This window comes from Pipra filicauda, unplaced genomic scaffold (assembly GCF_003945595.2).
Source record: "Pipra filicauda isolate LSUMZ 115617 unplaced genomic scaffold, ASM394559v2 scaffold3_size10097308_pilon, whole genome shotgun sequence".
Taxonomy (NCBI): domain Eukaryota; kingdom Metazoa; phylum Chordata; class Aves; order Passeriformes; family Pipridae; genus Pipra; species Pipra filicauda.
In genome coordinates, this window is record NW_024104532.1 from 428,659 (window position 1) to 452,303 (window position 23,645).

At 42.7% G+C, this 23,645-nt stretch overlaps 1 protein-coding gene across 1 annotated transcript in view; it reads left to right on the forward strand.

Annotated features, from left to right (window-relative positions):
- The window catches only part of GALNT10 (polypeptide N-acetylgalactosaminyltransferase 10), an 82,317-nt gene that overhangs the window by 46,246 nt on the left and 12,426 nt on the right, over positions 1–23,645 (forward strand). The window contains exons 5-7 of the mRNA XM_027718603.2: positions 14,063–14,248; positions 15,792–15,975; positions 16,869–16,986. Coding sequence (XP_027574404.1) covers positions 14,063–14,248; positions 15,792–15,975; positions 16,869–16,986 — 488 coding nt within the window. The remainder of the gene's footprint in view (positions 1–14,062; positions 14,249–15,791; positions 15,976–16,868; positions 16,987–23,645) is intronic.

Genomic DNA, 23,645 nt, shown 5'->3' on the forward strand with positions numbered 1-23,645 from the left:
TCTTTAAAGAATAACCTTCATCAACTTGGCCTTTCCTTGCAAAGAGGCTGTATACTCTCTCTTATTCTGTTGTTGCACTGATTTCTGTGGGTGGTGATGTTGGTGCTGATCCGTCAGCCTCTTTCATCTCTGTCTCATACATGGATAATCTTTGCTTCACATGAAGTAAAGAGGACTTTGGTAATAATAGAAATAGTAAGTGTGGAAATCTGGCTACTGCACACACAACTGTTTTTCCTAACAGATGTTACTTTCATATGTTTTTCATCTGGTTTTTAGCTTGAGAATAAGGAATTTCTGGTGTGTCTATAAAGAGGATTGAGAAGTTGGCTAACAAAGTGACAGGAGAGTGAAGACAGATTTCTGGGTTAGTTGGTGGCTGCTGTGGTCTGCAGCAAACCTGGGGGGCAGCTGTGTGGCTTTGCATTATTGGAGATCTCGGACAGATGAATCATCATCTGGAAGTGTCAGCAGCCATTTATTTCTTAATTTGTTTGAGGGAGACAACTCTGTGACCTTTAGCAATAACCATTTTTCATCCAAAAAATGCTGTCCTGATGACAGCATATCTTAACAGCGAGCAGCAAAAGCTTTACGGGTCATGTTTTTGAAACATTTCCTTTGCTTTGTGTTTGAAAAGTCAAAATGTGCTGGAAGAACTTGCTGCCTGGGATTTTTTTTTTTTTTTTTGCCTGCCCACAGTACAATGCAAATGATCAAAATCTAATAAGAAAAAGTACTGGAGCCTTACTTCACACAAATTTCATGCTGGATTCCATGTCAGCCAGAGCGCTGGGAAGGGCTGTCTGTGGGGTCAGTAGGTGTGGTGGGAGGATCCCTTTGCCTTGAGGTGCAGATTGTGTTGCCACCTCCAACAGCTCTTTCTTGACACTTGAATCTTCCTCTGTGGGGGTTCCCTTGGTAGGTTGGGTTGGCTTAAAAGAAGCTGCTTTCCAGCATGTGCTGTTGGTCACAACAGAGTAGATATTGCAGGGCTATTTTTACTTTCTCTATTAGTAGTCTGTGTTATCAGTGTAGCAATCCCATTAGGACTGCTATAATGCTTTTTTCCCCACAAACTTACTTGAGATAGAAGAAGATGATAGAAGAACTTTCTTCCCATTTCAAAACAATTGTAGGGTTTTAATGTGCAGAAGAATATAGGTTATATTGAAGAGGGAGGCATCAATGCAGCAGACTGCTGTTGAAGAAGTGTTGGCTGCTTCTTCCTGCACGGTACAGAGAACTGCTGGAGCCCCACAGACTGACCTCCATGGATTTGATTAACCTCAGCTATTGCAGAGTGGTCCAAAAATAATGCTTATCTTTCTGGATAAGAGGAAATCAGAATGCAATACATGAGAATTATGACTTTAGAATTCTTGATCATAAAAACTCTTAGCTGTGGCAGTCCTGTGTGGATTTGTGCCTTCACTTTTAATTTCTATAGCTATTCTTTAGGTCTGATCTCAGTTAAATTAAGCCTTTTCATATGCTGGCTTGCAGGGTACTAATTATATCCCTCTGAGCCTGTTGTTGCCAGAATGGCCCTAAGTAAACTAAAATGTTTTTTCCGTGTATATCTGTTTTCTCCTGAGGACTGTCATGTGAAATTTGTTTGCTTTTTGATTATCTAATTACCATGCTGCTGAGTGGGAAGTGGATTCTATTATATCATACAAATGGGAGGAGGAGAAGAGAAATGGAATTGCAGGTCAGTTTGTAACACTGCAGGGTTTTTTCTGTCAGCTCTGATGGCATTTTGTTATTGATAGCAGGCAACGAGTAACAGACGGGCAGTTCATGGTTCTTCAGGGTCTGCTTCAGTCCCTAGACCTGCAGTCTGAATTGGCTGTGGTGAGAAATCGAGCTGTTCAGCTCTGGTGTCTGTCGTGTACAAAATGAATTGTTGGTCTCCACCAAATTCTTGTAGCTTGTGAACACCTGTGCTGTATAAGCTGTCTGTGTCTGCATGAACAAATGTAAAGCTGTCCTCTGTCTCTCACTAATAAATGACCAGCCTTAAGCTGAAGGAGTGGCACATTTTCTCTTTGCAGGATGCTTTTCAGATTGTTCTTTGCTTTTCGCCTGGTATATATTTAATAGCTCTGTACAGCAGTGGAACATCAAGTGGTACTGGTGAAAGGCAGAAGGCAAACTCTGTTTTGGAGGAGGCATCTCAGGTGCAGGTTGGACTGGAACATGTACAGAATCACAAATAGTTGAGGTTGGAAAGGACATCTGGAGATCATCTAACCCAACCCCTCAGCTCAGCTACAGCAGATTTATCCAGATCTTACTTATTCACTCAAGTTAAATCTCCAAGGATGGAGACTCCATAATGTCTCTGGGCACCCTGTTCTGCTGTTCAATCACTCTTTCAATGACTTAGTTTAAGAAAAAAACATAAACATTTTAAGCTTACTGTGTGCTAGAAGGCTGTGACTTCATTGTTGAGTGTCATTTAAAAGAAACAGCTTGCCATGTACTTAGGGCTGACTGTGTGTAGAGAGAAAGGGTACACGCCCCACACGGGGACTCAGAAGTACTTTGGGTTTATCTTATTTTATGGCTTAGCTTGACAGAGATCAGTGATAGTGGCTAAGTGCTTAAATTTCATATAAAAGTCACGTCTCAGCATTCAGTTATTTGCATATTGAGTGACAGCCTGTTCTTACTCATTTTTAAGATTACTTTGGTATAAATGACAGTGTTTTAGAACAAATGTTGTCCCTTGTTGAAGAAGAGAACCGCAGCATCAGTCATCTCCAAAGCATGAGTTACATGCAAAGCACTGTGTTGGTACAATAATAAAGCTGAATGTGGCAGCACTGAAAATACTGCAGTCTCCAAACATCAGGATTGTTCTGGAAGTGTTAACCCAGCAGGGCTCTCTGCCTTATGGCATTGTGTGTCTGCACAGTGGCAATACAGTGAAAACTGAGCGTCCTTCTTAGAGTAACCAGTCAAAATCTGCACCTGTGACTGGAAGGCAACAACAGCTTCAGCCCAAGTACTTCAATATATTTAACCCCGTGACAATGACATTTGCAAAGTGAACCTCCTAGCTTTTACATTAAATACTGTCTATTTTAGGGAGTGGTTATCCAGGAGGCTGTGCAAATGAGTACTTGGCTGCAGTTGAATTCAAGGAGACAGTTTTGTTCTGAGTAATGTGTATGGGATCTCATTTTCCCTTGGGTGGTCATTAGGAAGGTTATGGATTTCAGCTTCATCTTTCTTCCATGACTACCCTGTTACCTTGGGCCTTATCTTAATCTGAGAAAACTTTATTTAGGATTCTATTCTATTTATTCGTTCAGCCATTTTAAATTTTTTCTTATTCTTTCCCTACTTTTAATCCCTTTTTTCTTGGCTGTGTGTGTTCAGCAGGACTTTGTGCAGAGCTGCTCTTTGGGGAACAGCGGAGCATTGTGAGCCCAAAAGCTGGCATGTGGCCACTGCTCATCTTTGAAAGGCAGCAAGGGGCTTTTAGGCCTTTTAATAGAGGAGTCCAAGGGGTGTGTTACCTAAGGAGTGTCATCTCAGCCCTGAGTTTTGACCAACATATTCCTCTTCCTTTGCCTTCTCCCCTCACGCAGGGCCCATCAGCTTCCTTTGCTTTGCGCCTTGTGCCGTCAAAACTCCCTGCAGTTGGCTTGGACATCCACTGGCACGGGAATCTTGGAGCCCAACTGTTCCCGAGTGTCAGAGGGAGACACAGCCAAATCCCCCTTCTTCCCTTTACAGACAAATCCCCATGGCATTTTAAACCTCTCTTTATATAGCAGTGCAAGTAATTCTGGGGATGTGGGATAATCTGAATGGAAAAACAAATGTGAGTAAGGCAACTTGGCTGAACCACGAGCAGCGTAATTTGGTCTGCAGGGCAGAAGTCACTAAGTAGTGGAGTGAGGGAGAAGGCAAGGGCTGATTAATGTGTCATTTGGTGCAGCATCAGGTATGTAGCAAATACAGCTCTGTTCCATTAACCACATCTGCCAGGCCTTAATTGAAAGAAATCATGTTCTTAGTATCTGAAATAGAAAAAGGTTTAATACTTGAGTTCTTTTTGATCTTTAAATGGACCAGTAAAGGATTTATGCATCTAAAGAGATTATCTTTTCATCTTTAGGCACATACACTGTAAAAGTAATTTTTTTTTTTCTCTTAAATGCAATAAGTGCATCTGGTTAGTACATCTCAGAATATGGAGTGGCTGTGCTTAGGACAAAGTGGTGAGAGCATTTCTTGCTGAATTATCAATATGATTCTTTTAAAGATTTTTACCTTAACATATTTAGAAAAGAAGAAAAAGCCAAGCTTTTTGGGGGCAGCTATGCTTTTCCACAACCTTTTCTTAAGTGTTGCTTTCAAGGTCTCTCATAGAAGTTGTGGCAACTATTGTCACAAATAACTGATAAAAATATTATTTTTGTGAATTATGTCACAGAATAAAGAGGCTTTTTTCTTGCTGGGGTGTATTTGTGGAGTGAATTTGTGTACCCACCAATACTCCATTAGTGAGCACTAAGTGGAGCAATAAAATAAAACCTGGTGCAGATGTCTGATTTTAGTTTATGACAAGAGAGGAATTTTTTATTTTCCATTTCTGGCAGTGTCTTGTGGGTGTGGGATACTTTAGATAACAGTGACAGAGCTTGTTTGGATCAGAGTGAGATGTGGATGAGATTCAATTTTATGTTTTCCTTTTCTAAGTGTTCATTTTGAAAGCGTCTTTACTGCCTGTACTCACATATACCCTCCATAAAGGGATATCTAAAACCTGCACTGTTCATTAGAAAATGGCTGGAGAGCATTAAAAGTTTATTCTCTAGTGTTTTAAGAGACCTGAGGGCCCATTGCAATTGTTTACTGCAGCTTTGTTTGTGACAGCCTAAATTAACTAACCAGTTTACTTTTCATCATCTTGTATTTATTTCTGTAAGATCAGTTGCTGTGGCTGGAGGATCCTTCTAGAAAACAGATGAGGTGGCTTTCAAAGGTCCAGTTTACTGTGACCTGTTTCTTAGCTAATTATTGTGTAGTGAAGGATGTCTGGCAGTCTAAAGTTTTAAAAAAATAAATAATTGAAGAGCAGAGTTTCCATTACAGCTCATTAAATAAATCTGAGTGCATTGCTTGCTACTAAGAAACATTATGCATGTAGCTTCTATCAGAGAAACTTTGCAGGAAAATAGCTTTAATTTTATTCTCCTCACCTTGAAGTACATGTCCTCATCTGCTAGGAGTCAAAAAAAATCTAGATATCTGCCAGCTGCAGTGCAAATCAGCATTTTAATGCTTTACAGCTGCTTCTCTGTAGAAGTTAATTAGAAATGTGATTCAAACACCCTCTGCCAGTGCTCATATATGGTATCTATTACTGGTAATCATAGTTCCTGCTATTTCAACCTGCATTTGGGGGTGGTGTTAACAAAGCAGCTGTTCCACACAGGGACTTTGATAAAAGGTGGAAACTTCTTCACTTTGAGAAAATTGGAAGGTAATGCTGCTGCAATTGAAAAAGAAAAGTGGATAATTTAAACCACATTCCTTATCTAGTTTTAGCTGCAGTGATGGTTTCTTAGTAAAGAACTGCCACACCAATCTGTCACTGTAGCACTGATTCCCAAGTGCCATGAGGACCATTGTTACCCCCACGCCAGGGATGCTCCAATGGAACACAGTAGTTTCCTGTGCTGATCAGTGGGAGCCAAGGCTCAGGATTTAAAAGCAGGTACCTTCAGCTTTCAGTCCTGCCCTCCCCTCTGTCATCCAGCCAAAATGAATGTGTCAGTTGAGGACTATATTGCCCATGAGATGGTTTAGTTCTGGTATCAGCACAGCTGTGAACAGGCCTGGGTTTGTGCTTCAGGTTTTAATAGATTTATTGACCTTTCTAGCAGATGTCACTGACTTATTGTGATAGCTGCATTTCTCCTAAGTAAACAAGAGTGTTGGGAACTGATGGTGAAGAGGTCTAGAAGAAGAGTAGAGTGTGAGTTTATAAAATATACTTCTGACATGCCAGAGTTTGTTACTACATGTCAAATGTGTGTGTTTTCCCTGCAGCTGTATTAACAATTTTTTCATTTGCCAAATGCCAAATACTTTGTTTTCTGTTCTCTGACATACAGACTACAAGACAAACCTATTTTTGCTTTGTCATTCATGGTTATTAATGTATAAGCATTATTGTAGGAACAAAGTATTATCAGATTTCCAATATTCTTCTATTTGGCTGCAACCCCAGACCAAAAACTTTGTGGGTCTGTGCTATTAATTTTAGGCTTCATAGTTGTTCTTCCTCACTTAGACACTTGAGATCAGAGCCTTTGGGATCCAAAGGGGTGCATTCCTACTGAATCAAAGCCACTTTCAAGTGGGTTACATCTTGGACCTAACAGACTGATCTCTAACAAGACAAAAGTCTGGAGCAGAATTCTCTGTCAATTCTTGTGCTCTTTCTGGAATATTTCTTTTTTTGATGGTTTGCACAGAGCAAATACTTTCAGGCCAAGAAGTTCTTTGCCTTTATCAGCATTATTCGTGTACAAAGCCAAATCTCTGAGGACTGGTTTGTTTTGGGGTCTTTGTTGGTTTTTTTTTTTTTCTTTTTTCCCCAGCTAAACTCAGTGACTTTTAAGGCTTTAATCTCGCAACTTTGATAGGTTCCAAAATACTTCAGTATGAAATGTCTTAACACTTCATCAGCCTGCATCTCTTCACACAATGGTAAGTTTTGTCTTGTTGTTGGTCATAGGCTTTAGGTTCATGATACACCAGGCAGTATGTAGCTGTCAGCAGGGGCTGTATCCTGACACTCTCCCAGTGCAGCTTCTGCAACAAACTTCTGAGATGCTTTTGCACCCCTGCTTGTCTCTCCAGTGCTCAGAGAGCAGTTGATGATGTAGGTTCAAGGCAATTAAAGATTTTTAGAGTACAGACATTCCCTTGGTTAAACAACTGGATAATCAAATCAACTGACGTGGCCTTAAGATGAGGGCACAGATTCCTCGGGTTGAAGGCAGTATTTGGGACAGTAATGCCCTTCCTGCCAGTCACCATGGCTACATCAAACTTGAGCTGAATATTAAGTGTACTGCAAGGAATTCACTCCTGTTTTAGCAGCTACAAAGGCTTTGTAGGCCAAAACCTTCAGCTCTCCAGTGTCTACATCAGCACAGCAGCTCTGAGGTTAAAAGCAATCAACACGAAACGTCTGAGAGTAACAAAATCACCTCTTTAGATGAAATGTAGTCAACAGAAGAGGGAAAAACCTAAGTGGGTGCTTTAATCTTGATACATATTTAATGAAATGGGAAGGCAGAAGAGTAAACTAATGAGAATAACTGTTTCCCCTGGGAAAGATGGGTTATGGCACAAGAGGAAAAACTGATATTGTGGGCTGGCCAGGGAGTCAGTGTGCAGGAATTAAGAATTGATGCACACACCACAGGTTGGTTGCACTGCTCCTGAGGAACAAAAGGTGCTTAAACCTTTACAGCATGAAGGAAGGATGAGTAAATGGATTTTTCTGGATTCTCTCAGAAACATGCAGTTGGAATAGACTTTCTTTACAAATTACACTTTCCTGAGAGATTAAGACTTTATGCTATAGCTAAAATGATTATTCCCTGTGTACCTCCCTACTAAACTTTCCCTGGGGTCTGAATGTATTTATATGCTAATGCCAGTAAATGTGCATTTTCTCACTTTAAGATTACACCTTTGTCTCTGTGTTCAGTGCTGGTATCTCCTGAAGCCATATCTGAGCAGGGGTTGGATGTCTGCTGTGGGGTGGAGGAAGCACTGAGAAGGTTCCTTTTGCAAACTGAAGAAGTTATTGATGGTGCAGACAGGACAGCAGAAGTTTATCCCAGCACACAGTGTTGGCTCACACCAGTGGTCTTTGTCCCAGAACTCAGTCTGGCTTATTTTTTGGGCCCAACATTTCCACACCTGAAATAGAAGATTGGTTTTAAAATGTTGAGAAAGAGAACAAATTCACTGAGATTTTCAGAAAAGTCTTTTAACCTTTGTTAAAGTCTAAACCATGATGATTTATTAGCTATATTAGCTCATGTATTATATATTATATGTATTGCTATATTACCAAGTGGGATGGTACACTTTCACCTATTGTCCCATGCTCAGAAACCATCTTCCCCCGAGTTTTTGTTTGTAAAGATGTGCTGAGACCCAACACTGGTACACAATGGGCAGTGGAAATTGGGCCCCTTCCACTTCTGGAGTCCACCAGAGAACTGTAATCAGTGAAACAACAGATATTGATTCTTTCCCATCCCAGGCTTTTTCTTCTTTGCAAGAAGACTCAGCTTGGAAAGCTGTGATCAGCCTAATCAGTTTTCTGTTATTGAGACTGGTGCTCATAGTGCAATTTATTAAATCAATTTATTATCCTTCCAACCAGCTTCAGTGATCAGAGCATGAAAACATTGAAAGAAAATTAAAACTAGTGTAAGTGCTGCCTGTTTGGATAACAGCACATTTTGCTGTTTCAAAGGATTACTCATCTACACCAAAACAGAGAGATAAGTTAATTTCAATGATTTAGAATTTTCTATTTCAGGGAGGCCTGGCTTTCACATTGTGATGGATTCAGGAAGAAGTATAATTCATTCTTAAATTGTTAAACAGCACGTTAGGGCTAAGTATTGGAGTAAAAATAAATGGATTCATTTGTAATCTTAAGCATGTGTGTATGTGGGAGGATAGGGATGGGAGGCTGGGATAACCTGCAAATAAATGCCACATGAGCAGTGGCAGTTCAGGTTTTGGTTTTGGAAAGTAGCCAAAATAAACTGCAGGGAAGGGAAACCAGCTCTGTCTACTTACAAGGGAATTCTACAGATCCTTCAGTCCTCTCCTCCCATGCCATGTGCCCTTCAGCAGGAAAGTTCCCTGAATTCTCAGAGTGCAGTGGCTCTCCTGTCTTAATGATGTCTTCAGCCTTCTGAGTGTAAACTAAAGCAAAGCACCTCAGCAGGAGGCAGGATGCTGTAGGGCAGAGGGAACTGTGGTGTCACCAGTGGCATCTGAGTAACGTGGGAAGGTGTCTGGGAATGTTTCCGATTTCTGCAGTGCTGCTCATTCTGGATTGGGTTGATGACACACATATGGCAAAGGGCTCTGGAGTTGCAGATGTGCTGTACAGTGTAAAATTCAGAAACCAAAGCTGATAGTATCATATGAACCATGAAATGTTCCACTAGTAGGACAGGGGAAGTGTTTCATTCATAATTCTTTCTCAGGACATAAATTTCTAATAGTTTCAAGTCCTGGCTGTTACTTAAAATGAGTTATTTTTTTTTCAATGACAAATATTGATACTCCCTTTCCCTGCCAAATACTGCAGAGATGTTGCAGGGACATACATAAAAAGATGTTATGTCTTGGTGTGTGATTTGGGGAAGAGAAAAGGGCACGAAACAGGCCAGGCTTCCTCTGTGAGCTGTCACTACAGCAGCTGCAGCCAGTTGTAAAACCAAGCCGTGTGAGCTCCAGGGAGTGAGGTTCCTTTGTGCTGCAGAGCAGCTCTTGAGGCAAATAGCTGTTGAACTTAGGCATGCAGGAAAGATGTTAGAAACTGGAGAACTGTTGGATCTCTTCCTCTGATTTCTGTGGGGAAATGCCTTTGGTCAGGGCCAAATCAGTTCAAAGTAGGCTACAAACCTACTGGTGACTTGGCACAAGCCTCTGAGAAAAGGTGGCTGAGCTGATGGGATGTGAAAGAGTCGGGGAGGAGGCAGGGGGTGCTGCCTGGAGATGGGCTGCATGGTTTGCTGTGAGGGGGTGGATCGAGTTAGCTGCTGCTTTGACTCTGAAGCACAGAATTATCAGGGTTGGAAGAGACTTTTAAGATCGTCAGGTCCAACCATCAACCCAGCACTATCACTGTAAACCCTGAACCCCTAAACCACATCACCCAGCACCAGATCCAGACACCTCTTAAACACCTCCAGGGATGGTGACTCCACCACTTCCAGGATGGTGACTTGAACAGTTGATTCCCATGGACCCTGAAACTGCAGTGCTACCTTTCCCATAGACCCATGTCTACCTTCTCTTGTTTCTTATGTATTTAAATTGTACAAAAAAAAAAAAAAATCCTTGGACCCTTCTGTCCTCCTCCAGCTTCTGCATTATGTTTTGTTTTGAATATCTCAGGTGCCTATTCAGGTGGTGGGCGTGCAGTGGGTGGAATGAAAAGTCAACTGGACATGAGAAATTCCCATCTTGGAAAGCCCTTGCCATGCTACAAATGGTCACCAGACTAGTGTCATCTGAGGGCAGCTTTGCTTGGATGAGGCCAGTAGGAAGAAGTACAGTAAGACCACCATGGAAATTTGACCTGGGGGGGGGAAATGTCTTGTTCTGGAAAGCATTAGGGCTGCTTCTGTAAAGCAGGCTGGCTGTTGAAGCTTCTCTGCTCTCTTCACACAGTTTTATTTACAGCTCAAAGTAAAGAAAGCAGTAGTTCTTGACTGGTGCTGTTAATGTATACGCTGTATATCAAGTTTATTGCAAAGTCTGTTAGCAAGCTACCAGCCTGGTTTTTAATCTGCAGATAATCTTACTCTCATTTATATATTTGGGCTGTGTTACTGTGCCCAGCGTAGGCACAGCCATTGGAATCCATCCAGTTCACCTAACAACTTTCATTAAAGAAAATTGTCCTTGTAATAAGAATTACTCAGTGTGACAAGATTCCATAGTATATTTTTTTAAAGCCCCATAAAATTTTCTAGCAGTTAATGCCGCTTGTTTGTTTTTTTGATATTTTCTTTTAAAAGCAAAAATTGGCTAAATTGTCCCAGTACTTGAAATAGAATTAAATAAATATTTTCTATCTGGGCATATAGAAGCCTGGGTGGTAGGAATAGCCCAGGGATAAGGAAATAAGAAAACTCTGTCTTTGAAGAGTACATTTTATAGAATTTTGTACATTGTGAGGTTGCCTGGAAGTCTGTGACTGTTTAGTTAGGAAAGGCAAATTCAATAAACTCTGCCTACTTGCAGTTCATGATACAGAAGTCTTAACCTTATAAAATGCAGTGATCAAATGTGGATTGTTCTGCAGCAGTTGGGAACAGTTTATCTGAGCATCATCCCTGCTGGCTGAAGGACAGCACTCAGTACGTGTGTCCCCTGCAGAGCAGTGTGAATACGTGGGTGCTGATGGTGTTCCTGCAGCTTTCCCTTACTTTTCCCAGCCATCAGAGACATAATATTCCTGATGTGAGACACTTCTCACCAGTGCAGTGTACAGCAGGCTACCCACTGCAAGTGTGAAATGCTTTGGTATTTTTTTACTATGGAAATGTAGCGAAGAAGTGCTAAAGAACCAAACCCAGCATTTGGGAATGCAGTGGGAAGGCAGTGGATTAGACTCCCTGCTGTCTCTTTGCAGACTACTCACCTGAGAAAACTCAGGCTCCTGTGCCTTCTTTTCCCCTGTAACACAATAAAAATGGGGAATCTCTCAGTTTTTTGCTGCTTGTTCATTAATAGGTATAAAACAACCTGTCCTCAGTCAGTCTGGGGCAGAGCAGCTGTCATTGTCACGACAAATATGGCCAAGCCCAGTGACTCTTTATTCACCTTCTGGGGTGGGTGTGTTCATGTGTGGGACCAGATCCCCAGACATACTCGTGTTTGGTAGCAGGCTGAGTGTGCTCTGCTCCTACCCCTGAAGGAATTGGTTCAGCTGCCTTCAGGCATCAGCACAGATGAAACTGCACAACAAATCAGAACAGTTCAGAAAGATACATGATGCTGAAATGTAAAATGACCAGCACACAGATGGAAGACAAACCTCTGGGATCTTTCACGGTCTCATTTTCTCATTTCTATCAAAATAAAGAGTTGCAGAAGTTCTGTATATATTTTACATTGAGAGCTTTGGATTTTTTAAGACTTTCCAGTGTTTCAGAGGTTTGGTTTGGGGTCTGATCTTCCAAGTGCTGCAGTATCTGTGCCTACTGTTGGGGAATCAGAGCAAGAGCTTCTGTGTGATGGTTCCCTCCTTTATTTTAATGAGCACCAGCAGCCACTCTCTTGTTTATCTGGTCTTGGGTACATTAACTAAGGTCTACCTCCTGTCTTGGGCTTAGCTGATTTATGCTTGAAGTGAGGATTGTTTGTTCTCTCTGATGAAACAGTCTATTGTGATAAACTAACAATGGCAAGGGATGAGCTCTGATGTTAAACAGTGGTGGTAGCTTTTTCATTTCTCGCTCTTTTTTTTTTTTCCTCTTGTTTTAAGTCTACCCAGCGCCTCAGGAGGAAGGCAGCTGAGCTAATAATATGTCTGGTCTCTGTGGAGGGCCCTCATTTGAAAAATCTGTAATTGAGTGGACAAAATTTCTGGTTGCTTGAGAGGATCTATTCAGAAGAGATTTGAAAAGGATGAGGGAAAAGCACACTAGACAGCAAGAAGTCCTAAGGGCTCTATTGAGCAGGGAAACCTGTGTAGATATTGTGGGGCAATTAGACTTGCCAGGCAAAACACTAAAATGGATTTGTGAAAAGAAAATCCTGGGGAATGAACAAAGCTTTGAACAGGGCAAAGAGCTTGCTAGGAATACCTCAAAGGCAAGGAAGTTGATTTGGGTGATCTTTGAAGGAAGGCGGGCGATGGCTGCTTCAAAGGGAAGGTGCAGAATGTGTGTTAGTCACAGGGATTCTGCCTCTTTCCACAGTTGCTAGGTCAGCACCAAGGGGGAGAGCTCAGAACTGGGTTAAGTTTATTTGCTCCTTTGCTCTTTCCAGAGAGCTGTTCCAATGCCCGGCCTCCCTGGTGCCCTGTTCAAGGGCATTTCATGCTGTTGGCCTTTCCAGCCCCTGTCTTTCATGCCTGCTTTGGAATCTGAGGAGGACTGTGCTGTACAGAATGGAGTGGATGTGTTCCCTGCAGGCAAGACAAATAACCCTGCAAGGTTATTTGTGTTTCAGTGATTGCCTCTACTCAGGTTTTGTTGCGTGAGATTTTAAGATGTTTGCTTAGATTTAACAAGCTAAGTTTTGCCCAGCAAGGCTTCTTTCCTCCATGGGTTGCTGATGGCAGTGGGTGCTGTGGGGCATTAAAGAACAGTCCCTGGCATGCTCTCAATGAGGTTTGCTGTCAACTAAGTCAGAGCTTCAGATGCTGAAAGATCAGCCCATTAGTGATGAGGCCAGGTCAGCTCAGCCTATTTTTAGGTTTTTCTTTGCTGCTGCACTCTTTGATGTAAAGACAGCTGTGTGCCCCTTATTCTTTATGTAGACCAAGCTTCTTATCTCCACTTTGGAACAAGCTGTCCATTGTTTTGATCACTCAGTGATCTTCCTCTGCAGCTTTTCTGTTTGAATTCTTGTTAATCATGGTGACTGCCAGTGTCTGTGCTAATTCAGATGTGGCTCCAGTCCATGTTCAGCAGTGTAAATATTTCCGTATTTAAATGCAAATATCTGCTTTGATAAGCACATAACAAAGTCATCCCCATACCCACTGTGGCTGTACCTGCCTTGTGGCTTGGAGGGGTGTCTGACTAGGCTTTTTGCTGGTTTTTATTTATGCATGAGTGGATGTTATGTTGTGTGTTTTGAAGAAACCAAACACAGCTTAAACGCACTGATGCACTGAGTGCAGTTTACTTCTGAAGGTAAATTGCCCTGTGTCTCTTCTGGTTTTCCACAAGTGTCCAAGAATCCCAGCTGAGGTCTGCCATCTATTTTTTTTTATTCCTTTTCCTCTTCCTCTGCTGCTTTCTTTCTCATCCAGCACTCCTTCGTCTTCTCCTAGTGCCTTTTTTTTTCTTTTTTTTCTTTTCTGTTTAATTGCTTCTAAGATTTTGGAACATCTTCAAAAGTCTCGCTTAAGCAGTTATTTTTAAACCTGGAATTTAAAAGCAATTATTCTTACTTCCTTTTTCCTGTTACTGCATTTGTTAACTGTTCAGGTCGTACTTCCAAAGTCATCCCCTTCTGGTAGAGATGGAGCCGCATTTTTAAGAAATTAGTTGTTACAGTGTTCAAATTTCTCCTTTTCGTACAGAACACCTGAAGAAACGCCTGGAGGATTATATGGCCCAGTTCCCAAATGTACGAATCCTCCGAACCAAAAAGAGGGAAGGGCTGATCAGGACTCGCATGCTGGGGGCCTCTGTGGCCATAGGGGATGTCATCACCTTCCTGGATTCCCACTGCGAGGCCAACGTGAACTGGCTGCCACCCCTGTTAGGTGAGTGGGGGGGGTGTTAAATTTGGTTTATTTCCACCCGCTGCTTTCCTCTCATACTGTAAACGGACAAAAGGAACATGAAACATCATAGAAGGGAGAACAAACCAACCAAAAGACTCAAGCGAATTGTTGGCAACTTGTAGCCTTTAATACAAGAATTTTTCTGTTCTGCAGTCCTACACTGTGCAATAACCCTGTCATATGCTTTGGTTAATTAAAGAGCAGAGATCATATTCTTCTCATGCCTCACTAAATGAAATCTTAAATAATTTACAGCTTGTTAGAAAAGTAAACTATCACATGGTCATTCAGCAGCTTGCAGAGAGGAATGGCTTTCTCATACAGAAAAGATCTGTACATACAGGTTTTGAGTAGCTTTTAGGGGTTTTATCTCCTATATAGCTATATTTAACTTCTACTTGTGAGCCTGTGGAAAATACTTCTTGTGAATGAGAGCTGCTGGTATGTATTTGTAGAACAAGGGCACTCTTTTCCGAGGCAGTGCTTCATCTTTAAGGAGTCATCAGTTTGACAATGTCAGCTCTTTTCAGAGATGATTAATTGAAGGGACAGTGTCATCAGTTTCTGGTACCTGTCTGCCTCTGGCCAGTACCAAACTCCTTTACAAGCCCATGGCAAGTGACCTGCCAAAGCTCTCTCTGAGGTGTGACTTTGTCACATAGACTTTGGCAACAACAGTCAGGTGGAGGTTTAAGAAACACAAGTCAGATTTGTCCGCAGGATTGTTGGATGGTTATCCCCTTGCTTTCACTACAGCTTGTATCTGGCAATAGTGTAAAACATTTGCAGCTTTATGAGCCCCTGGGAGGGAGGACAGAATTAGCTCAAATGTCATTTAAATGAGAACACGTAGAGTATGCTCTGATTTTAAAGCACAGAAAGGATTTGTGTTAGACGTGTTTTGGAAGCTGAGACATCATTTGTCGCCTCTGCTCTGAAAGTTAACTTCCAACAAGAGACTGTCTCACTAATAAAGTATTTAAGAAATTCCAGATGCTTATGCAGGAATTAATCCTGTGTTGTTGTATTTGGTTGGAAGAAAAGGTGGAGGGGAGGAGGTAACACTTGCCTTTCTTGGGCCTGCTGAGAGTAGTTATGCCATTAGTCTGAAACGCTTTCTGCCAGATCCTGGCATAGCAATTAGAACTGGGTGGTGCAGTGAGTTGTTTCCCTGGATTTGGATCCATGCAGAAAGGGTCACACCCCAGTTGCTTGTGAAAATGAGGACTGCTCACTGAGCATGAGAGGGTCTGTTTTTAGCCTGGCAGTGTAGTTGTAGTGTGCTCGTGTCTTCCTATTCTGCTGCTGGGAGATGATTGCCTGGTGTTTTTATCTCAATTATTAATTATTGCAGAAGTAGCAGACAAATTGATATAAATTGGAGCATCTGCCCAAAAGAGAAGGAATGGGAAGAAAACTGTGTCGTTCCTGGACAACTTCATATTTTGACACTCTTTTTGTACTTTCATGGTCAAAGGAGCCAACTGGTGCGGGTTTTCTAACATGTTTCTCCAATCTTCAGATCGCATTGCCCGAAACCGCAAGACTATCGTTTGCCCTATGATTGATGTTATTGATCATGACCACTTTGGATACGAGACTCAGGCTGGAGACGCAATGCGAGGGGCATTTGACTGGGAGATGTACTACAAGAGGATCCCTATTCCTCCTGAGTTACAGAAACCTGATCCCAGTGATCCCTTTGAGTAAGTTACTGAAACACAGCGGGCTAAGAGCCAGCTAATGAAATAACACCCTGTTACAGGGTTGGTTTACATCTCAGCATAGTAAAAGTCAGAAACTGGTGCTAAGCTACTTGCTTTTTGGCAGCCGTTTGCTTTGTTGGTTTAAAAGAAATGCATTGTATAGTAGCTGTGAACACTCTACTTTTCATTGCTGGGGTTTTTGCCACCTTAATTCCCACAGAAGTTAACATTTCATTGAAAACTGTAATGTGTAACATCTAACGTGGTAATTTATTACTGAGATCTTCCAAACATAACTTAGTATCCCTAATGCTCTGCCAAAAACAACAAACCAATGGTGGCTTATATGTCATTCTCAGGTGTGGGAAGAAGAAAACCTAGCAGAATAATTACAGCGATTTTGATGGTTGCAGTTCATTGCAGACGTAAATCTGTGATGAAGTTGTGTTCTGCTGTTGCTGTGCTTGCCACCATTGAGACAGTTCTGCTGCCCCTTATACAGTGCTAAAAAAAAAAAGTCAACAAAACTCTTTTTGAGGTTAAACTCAATGACTTGATCATACGACTGAGGCAGAGCACCACGTGTGCAGCACACAGGTCCCTCTGGGAGAGGTTGTGTCCTGTCACTTAATGGTGAACTCCTGCCTGTTTGGAGGAGAGGCACTGACTGGTTCTGAAGGGACCCTAATCTGGTCCTCCTCCTCCTTTGCAAGTGGGAAATCAGTAGATAATGCCAAAACAACTGTTTGTTGCTCTGACAGGGCTGTAAAGGCACCGGGAACACTGGGTGGTGAAAAGAATATTTGTCAAATCTTGCTTTGTTTTTTAAATGTTTAGTTAGAGATCTGTATCTTTAAATGTGTTTGTAATATGGAGTCTGGTTTTTCCTTAAGGTCTCCTGTAATGGCTGGAGGACTGTTTGCAGTCGATAGAAAGTGGTTCTGGGAGCTGGGAGGGTATGATGCAGGTCTGGAGATATGGGGAGGAGAGCAGTATGAAATATCCTTTAAGGTGAGCCATGTTCTCTGGAAATTACTTTTGTTTTGAAAAGTAAGAATTGTTCTGAGGCGCAGAATGTGAATGATCTGTCTTGTCCTTGCTTTTGCGTGTGACTAAAGGTGAAAGAGCTGGGAGTAGTAAGATAGTGCACAGAAGAAACAGCGGTGGTGTGACCAGTCACTTGTGAGGGTCAGTTTTGGAGCATGATTAGCTGGGGTGTCCCCACTCTGTGGTCACAGATTCCGATGCATGCACTCCTCCCAGCAAGGGTAAGTCAGCTTGTGTGGAGCTCTCTGACTCCTGGGCTGCTTAGTGCTCACCCTGGCAAGATGATGAAACACTCCCCTCCTTGAGGGAAGAACGATTCCAGCAGCTCAGTGTTTGCCCATTTGAGTACCTCAGCCCTCAGCTTGAGTTCCCAGAGCTGAGAGCAACTTTCTGTCTGTAGTCAATCCATCTGACTCCTGGCTGCAAGGAACTGGGTCTGTTAATTACCCAGGAAGAAATCCCCAACAACTGGAGTAATAGCACTGTTGCTGGCAATGACTCTGGATCATTATCTGCCTGGCTTGGGGACAGTTCTGTTACTCACTGACTGACTGAGCTGCTCAGTTGAGGGCTTTAAAATTAAGAGTTAGCCAGCTGACTAAAAATGCTTACTAGTAGTAATGTCACTGTGACCCACCAACACCGCTGGTTGCTGTGTTATCTTGCAATATGGCACTCTGAAATCCAATCTAGGAAACCCACTGGAATGTCCCAGACCCTTGAAGGCAGGTGGCTAGTCTGGAATCCTTTCCATAGCCTGGACTAAAGATTTCTACGTTAAACTCTGGGGTTTCTGTTTCAGAAGTTGAATATATAGTTTTATAGGTGTGTGGATGCCACTGATCTAAGCTAGTTGGCCTCAGCACAGGGCTAGAAGATGGCAGCACTGCTACTATAGTGCAGTTTAGCTTCAGCAGCTAAAATTCTGCAAGTCTCCCCTTAAAAGTCATGGCTGGTCTCTTCTAAGACAGATTCCTAAATCTCAATGCCCCTGTGCAATTCAGAGGATATCAAACCTCAGCAGCCCATATTGCCATACATACACCCCGTGAGCTACGGGGCAGCAAACAGTGGGAGAAAAGACGTTCTTGAGACAGTCTTTTCTTCCATCATTTGCTTACAAAAAAACATAAGTAATAAAGTCACCTTGGAGGTCTCATGTCCTCTGTAATGGTGGCAGAGATTAGAGCCATTTGCTCTTTGGGTTGCATGTACTGAAATTGTGTAACACACTCATTCTCTGCGGGAGGGGCAGTGTCAGTATTCAGCCTTTCTTCCTTTCTGAAAATGCTGGTTTCCAAGAGTGATGACAGTGGCTGGGTAAGCCCTTTGTCTCCAGTGCCACAGCAGACAGTCACTCTGCTTGATCTGCAGGAAATAAGACTACTTCATTCATCTGTTTGCTTATCCCCTCTGAAACACACTGTGGTTTATTTCTGTCCAGAGATGGTAATTTATGGAGGGATAAATTTGCTTTAATTAATCTCTGCAAAGACCCCCCTTTTTATTTCATTGTGCAACAGAAAAATGAAGTTTTCACTGAAAGAGGCTCAGTGTATTTCAGAAATTAAGATAAATTGATACATTCATCTGTGGCTGATAGATTTAATAATTCTGCTGGAATTGCAAGAATAGAAGGTTTGTTCATAGAATTTATGAAGCTATGACATTTCCTGGCGAGCTTAGAGCTACGATTTTACCTTTAGTAGCAGACTGAGATTTTTGTAGTTAAAGGTGCACTGTCAAATAATTTAAAGCTCTGGCTTTAGGCTTGGGGTACCTGCTTTCACATTATTTATTATCACGTGGGATTTCAGATTCTGAGCGTGCCAGATTTACAGCCCAGCTTTAACAAAGAATCCATCCCTGTGTCTGGGCGTTGTGGGTGCAGGTCCTCTTTTGTACTGCTGGTCTTTAATCCATTGCATAGGATCTGGCCTTCTCGAGCCTCACCAGGAATAGAGGGCTTTTGGGGGTTTGTTTTGTGATTTTTTTTTTTCTTAAGCATATTCCTTTTTTGGCCATGCATGGACTGTTCTTTACTGGATTTTGCCTTTATTTTAAAATCCAGGGCTCTGTTGCTGAGAGACTGGGAATAAACAAGTTTATTTAGGAGCCTCTTGCCTCTCTGTTTGGGGATCGTGTGTATTTCTGTCATCAGCTGGCTCTGCTTCCTCCTGAGCAGAAATTTTCAGGCAAGCCAAGAGAGAAATCATCAGTGTTTAGCACCTCAGAAAATGTTTAGCTGGAGGGTGGATCAAACTCTAGAAGCCTTGCTCCTTGTATGAAATGCGTACACCAAACATCACTAGAAAACACTGCATGCAGGAGGGACGAAAAAATTTAGGTGAACTTCACATTAGAAACAAACTTTCTACCCCTAACTGCTGGTTTGTAGTTTTGTGGGTTTTACCAGTCCCTTAAAACACATTTCTAGATTGGAATTGGAGGAGTCATCTATCCTTTCCATATTCAAGCAGAAAACAGGCATTTGTTCCTCCTCTTGCCCTGTGTATATCCAGAGCAGCTCAGTGCCTCTAACCCAGCACCTCTGCAGGTTAAGGTCTTCCTGTGTCAGGTCATCCCCAGACACAGCAGGCAGGTCCCAGGCTCCAGTGGTCCTTGCAGGTGTTGTCTGTGTTCAGATGAGCCTCCTTTGCTCCATGAGCTCTGCTTGCTCTGGGCAAACTGCTCTGCAGATCCGTGTTCTGAGAGAACCTTTCTCCTCCTCCTCCTCCTCCTCCTCCATCTCCTCCATCCCAGCTGCTGACCTCGGAGTATGTTCTTGTATTTTAGAGAAGGGGTAACAAGCATTCACAGCTGTCTCTGTGGGGCACTTGTCACCTTTCCTTTCTGTTCCCCCTAACTACAGCCATGGTTCCTCTGTTCAGTGGACTTCATCGAGGTGGATTTTCTTGCTTTTTTTGGAGTCACTTCTATACTTCTTCTCTCTTACAGCTTTTCCTGGTCTTTTTTATCTTCCTGAAATTATGTGAGCAAAATTGAATGCTTTACCCAAAGTTACAATGGGCCTTTCCTCTTCTAAACACAACTTAATAGCTGCCTACGTAACCACTTCATTTTTTTTTTACATAAATGCATTTAATTTGGAGCAGTATATATGGAGCATTTAAACTGTTCCCTCCTGCAAATGCTACTTTTTACAGCACTTATCTACGCTCAGTTTCATTTGAGATCATGTTGCCTCTTTTCCAGTATTTTTTTGGCTTCTCTTCTGTTTGGCTTACGTAATCTTCAGTAAACTGCTTCACGCCTCTCTTCCATAAATATATAGTCTCTGATTTTTTGGGGTATGGGGAAACAGAAGAGTAAAAAGGGATGTCTCTGGCTCATATAGGCATAAATATAGCTGTACTTTGTACTTTAGATCTTGTGTGGTGTGGTTCTCTATCCTTTAATTGCACATTGTACTTCAAGAGCAATAAGAGACTGTAAAGCCTTAATAAAATTCACTGGGCAGTACTTGTGGTCTTCACTCTCTGCTTCAGCAATAGGAAACAGCCACTGCATTTATTCTGGTGATGGTAGATCATTGCATTTTTTCCAAATCCTTTTCCCAAAGCATCAACACGGATTGCTTCTGATTTCCAACAAATCCAAGTGCTCCATAGTTTCTGTCCACAAGTCTAATGCCTGCATCTCCTGTGCCCCATATCAGCAGCACATTTCTTATTCCCATGTTGCCACTGGCAGGCGTGTAGTTCGGGTGCAGCTGCCCAGGAATCCCTTCTGAACATTTCCAGTTGTGTTGCTGAAGTTAGTGCTGATTGTGAGCCTCCACTGCTTATTCCAGGCACATCCTCGCACCACTTTCCAGCAGCTCACATTTGCCCACACTGAAACAGGCCGGGCATTCTGCTGCTTTTTTTTTGTGGGGGTTCTTTTTAGCCAGCACATGCTGCTTAATTCCAAGGCTCTCGGCTGCAGTACAGGGTGGCTTCTTTCTCCCTCCCTATGTGGTGATGCACAGATCAGTTTCAGATCAATGACTTGAATTTTTTGCCTCTGTCCACCCTGTGTGCTGTTTGGGTTCCAGAGCAGCCTCCCACCAAGCAGCAGCAGGGAAGGGCTCCCCTCCACTCTCTGATTATTGGAAAGTGCTGTCATTACTCTTGAATGCTCCAGACGGTGAGGAGGGGCTGTGCTGGTGTGTGATGTGAGAGAAGGTGCTGTGCAAACACGCAGATCCCAGTGCCCCATGAGCTACCTTAATCTCTTATAGAGCACTATGTCCCAGCTGCAGGAGCAGCTGATGCTTCTAATACAAAGGATTACAATTTTCCTGAATTATTGGTCTCCCTTGCTTTCATCCTCTCACCTTCCTTGTTATGCAAAGAACCCCCCTGATTCTCTATGTCTTTTTCTTCCCAGCTTTCAGTGTGTGCTCAGACAACCAGCCAGCTTCTCTCCGTTGGTCCATCCCATGGTCTTCATTTCTGTTGTGCCTTGCAGGAGCAGCTTTGTTTTCAAGGCTTAACTCTCTCTTTTGTGTTTTTTCCCTCTCTTGGGAAGCATTGGCTCATCATGGTGCAGTCTTTGGAAACCATAAACCTTGTATTCCCAGATAATGTGTGTTCACACACCAACTGCAGCATTGTATTGTGTGTTTGAGAGGAGAGGTTCAGCTGTCTTACCTGACATTGTTTTCTGAAATTGCAGAAAGGGAATTGGATCAGCATAACATTCCCATGTAGAGAATAGGTGGCATATTATCTGGTGCTTTCATAGCATACTGACTGAGTCAAAGGCTCAGACGTTGCTTTATGAATATGGAGTTACAGCTCTCCAGGCCACTGGGAAGATGGAAGTAATATCACCGGTGCTGTTATTTTATTTCCCTTGTGTACATTTTTATTATTAGGGCGAGATTGTGGCCTTAGCTAAATCTGTTGCAGTAGGCCCGTTGACCTCAGTGTAGCCAGGTTTTCCCTTAATTCCAGCAGATCTGTCAGCTGCTGGATTCCAAGCCCAAAATGGAGATTGGCAAAATAGTGCCTGAGGAGGAAGAGAAATTTCCTGTTCTCTCCTGATGAGATCTGATTAGATTACTGTGTGAAGCACTGTCTGCCTGTCCAGCTTTAATTGTTGTTCTTATGGTGTTCTAGTAAATGGCTGATTGAAATCAGGTGTGTCAAGTTCAGGCTGTGATGTTTTACTGTCATGTCAGCCAAGGAGTGAGGCACCATCTCACCCTCTGTAAAACAGCAACAAGAAGAAGCTGGCTCCCCTGGAGCCTTCTAAGGAGAAGGCAGTCAGTGACAGTGTTGTGGGGAAGGCATGAGGTGCTGCCCCACAGATCAGCACCGTTCCAGCTGTCTGACAGCATGGTATTTTTAGCACTGTAAATTTTGGGGTGTCATGCCTGGGAACTGTACCCTTGTTTAAAGACAACCAAATCTCACTGACTGGAAGCATTCCCTTAGTAAGCACACAGCTATTTTGGGTTTTCTTCCCTTGCAGTTATTCCTTGACAGACCCTTGGATGCGATTTCCTGACCTTTAACTCTGGCTTTCTTATGCTTTTGTTAGCTGTGTTTTACCAATGCACGTCACGCTCTTTCCCTCTCCCCCTTCTTCCAGTTGTATAGATAAGGACTGGTAATTGTCTTTATGGAGGTTGTAATGAGTTCTGTCACCACACAAAGCAGCTCACTAATAAAATAAATCAAAGCAGCAACGAATGAATGGAAAGCATGCTTTTAAAATTAGATTTGTACTGCGGGTGCCACACTGTCACTTGCAGCGTGACACACCGTTAAAGAGGCACAGAGTTGGTGAAGTACCTTGAAAGGGTCACTGAGCTCTGCTAGAAGGAATTAGGAAGCTTTCCATTGCCTCCATTGCAGCATCATTTGGAAGGAAATATTTTAAAGCATGATCAGGAAAAGAGTATGTAAAACTGATGTTAGATTTTACTTGTTCAGTAACTCAGTTAAGCAGCTTTTCTGATCATATAGTTACATGTGTTCACGTAATGTCATCTTCTATGCCTGGAGTCTTGTAGCAGTTTGGAGCTCCTGGTCCAACATACCATCAGTTCTGTCCAGCTTCTCACACCCTCTGCCTCTCTCCAGCAAAGGGCTCTGTGAATCAGTGCTGTCTGTTTTCACAAGATCTGCAGTGCAAGGACAGTGCTCTCCTCTCCAGCTGTACTGACTGCAGGGCTCTGCTGCTCACCTTACGGGTAGGGACATCGTGTTTCAGAGGAGAGGTGTATTCACAGTGGCCTGACTTGGAGGTGGAGCAGGTGAGGCATCCTCTGGGCAGGCAGCAAGGATAACAGGCTGGTGTTTGCACTCAGGCTTGTGTTACACTAAAATGCAGCTGCTGGGAACCTTGTCAGGCTTGCTTGATGCAGAATGCAGGGAAGGGTAATACAGGTTGTTGAGGATTGTGTGTGTGTCTATGCAACTGAGCTCTGGGCTTCTGCTGCTGCTCCTGCAGCTCTTCCTAGTTCCCAGATCTGTTGCAGCTCTTACAGCCTTACACAAACCATTTCTGTCATAGAAACGCAAAACATGTCCAAATTCCTGTTTCTCAGCCTATCTGTTAATGTCCCAGCAGCAAAATTGTGCTGTGGCCCTCTGCAGCCAAAAGCACAG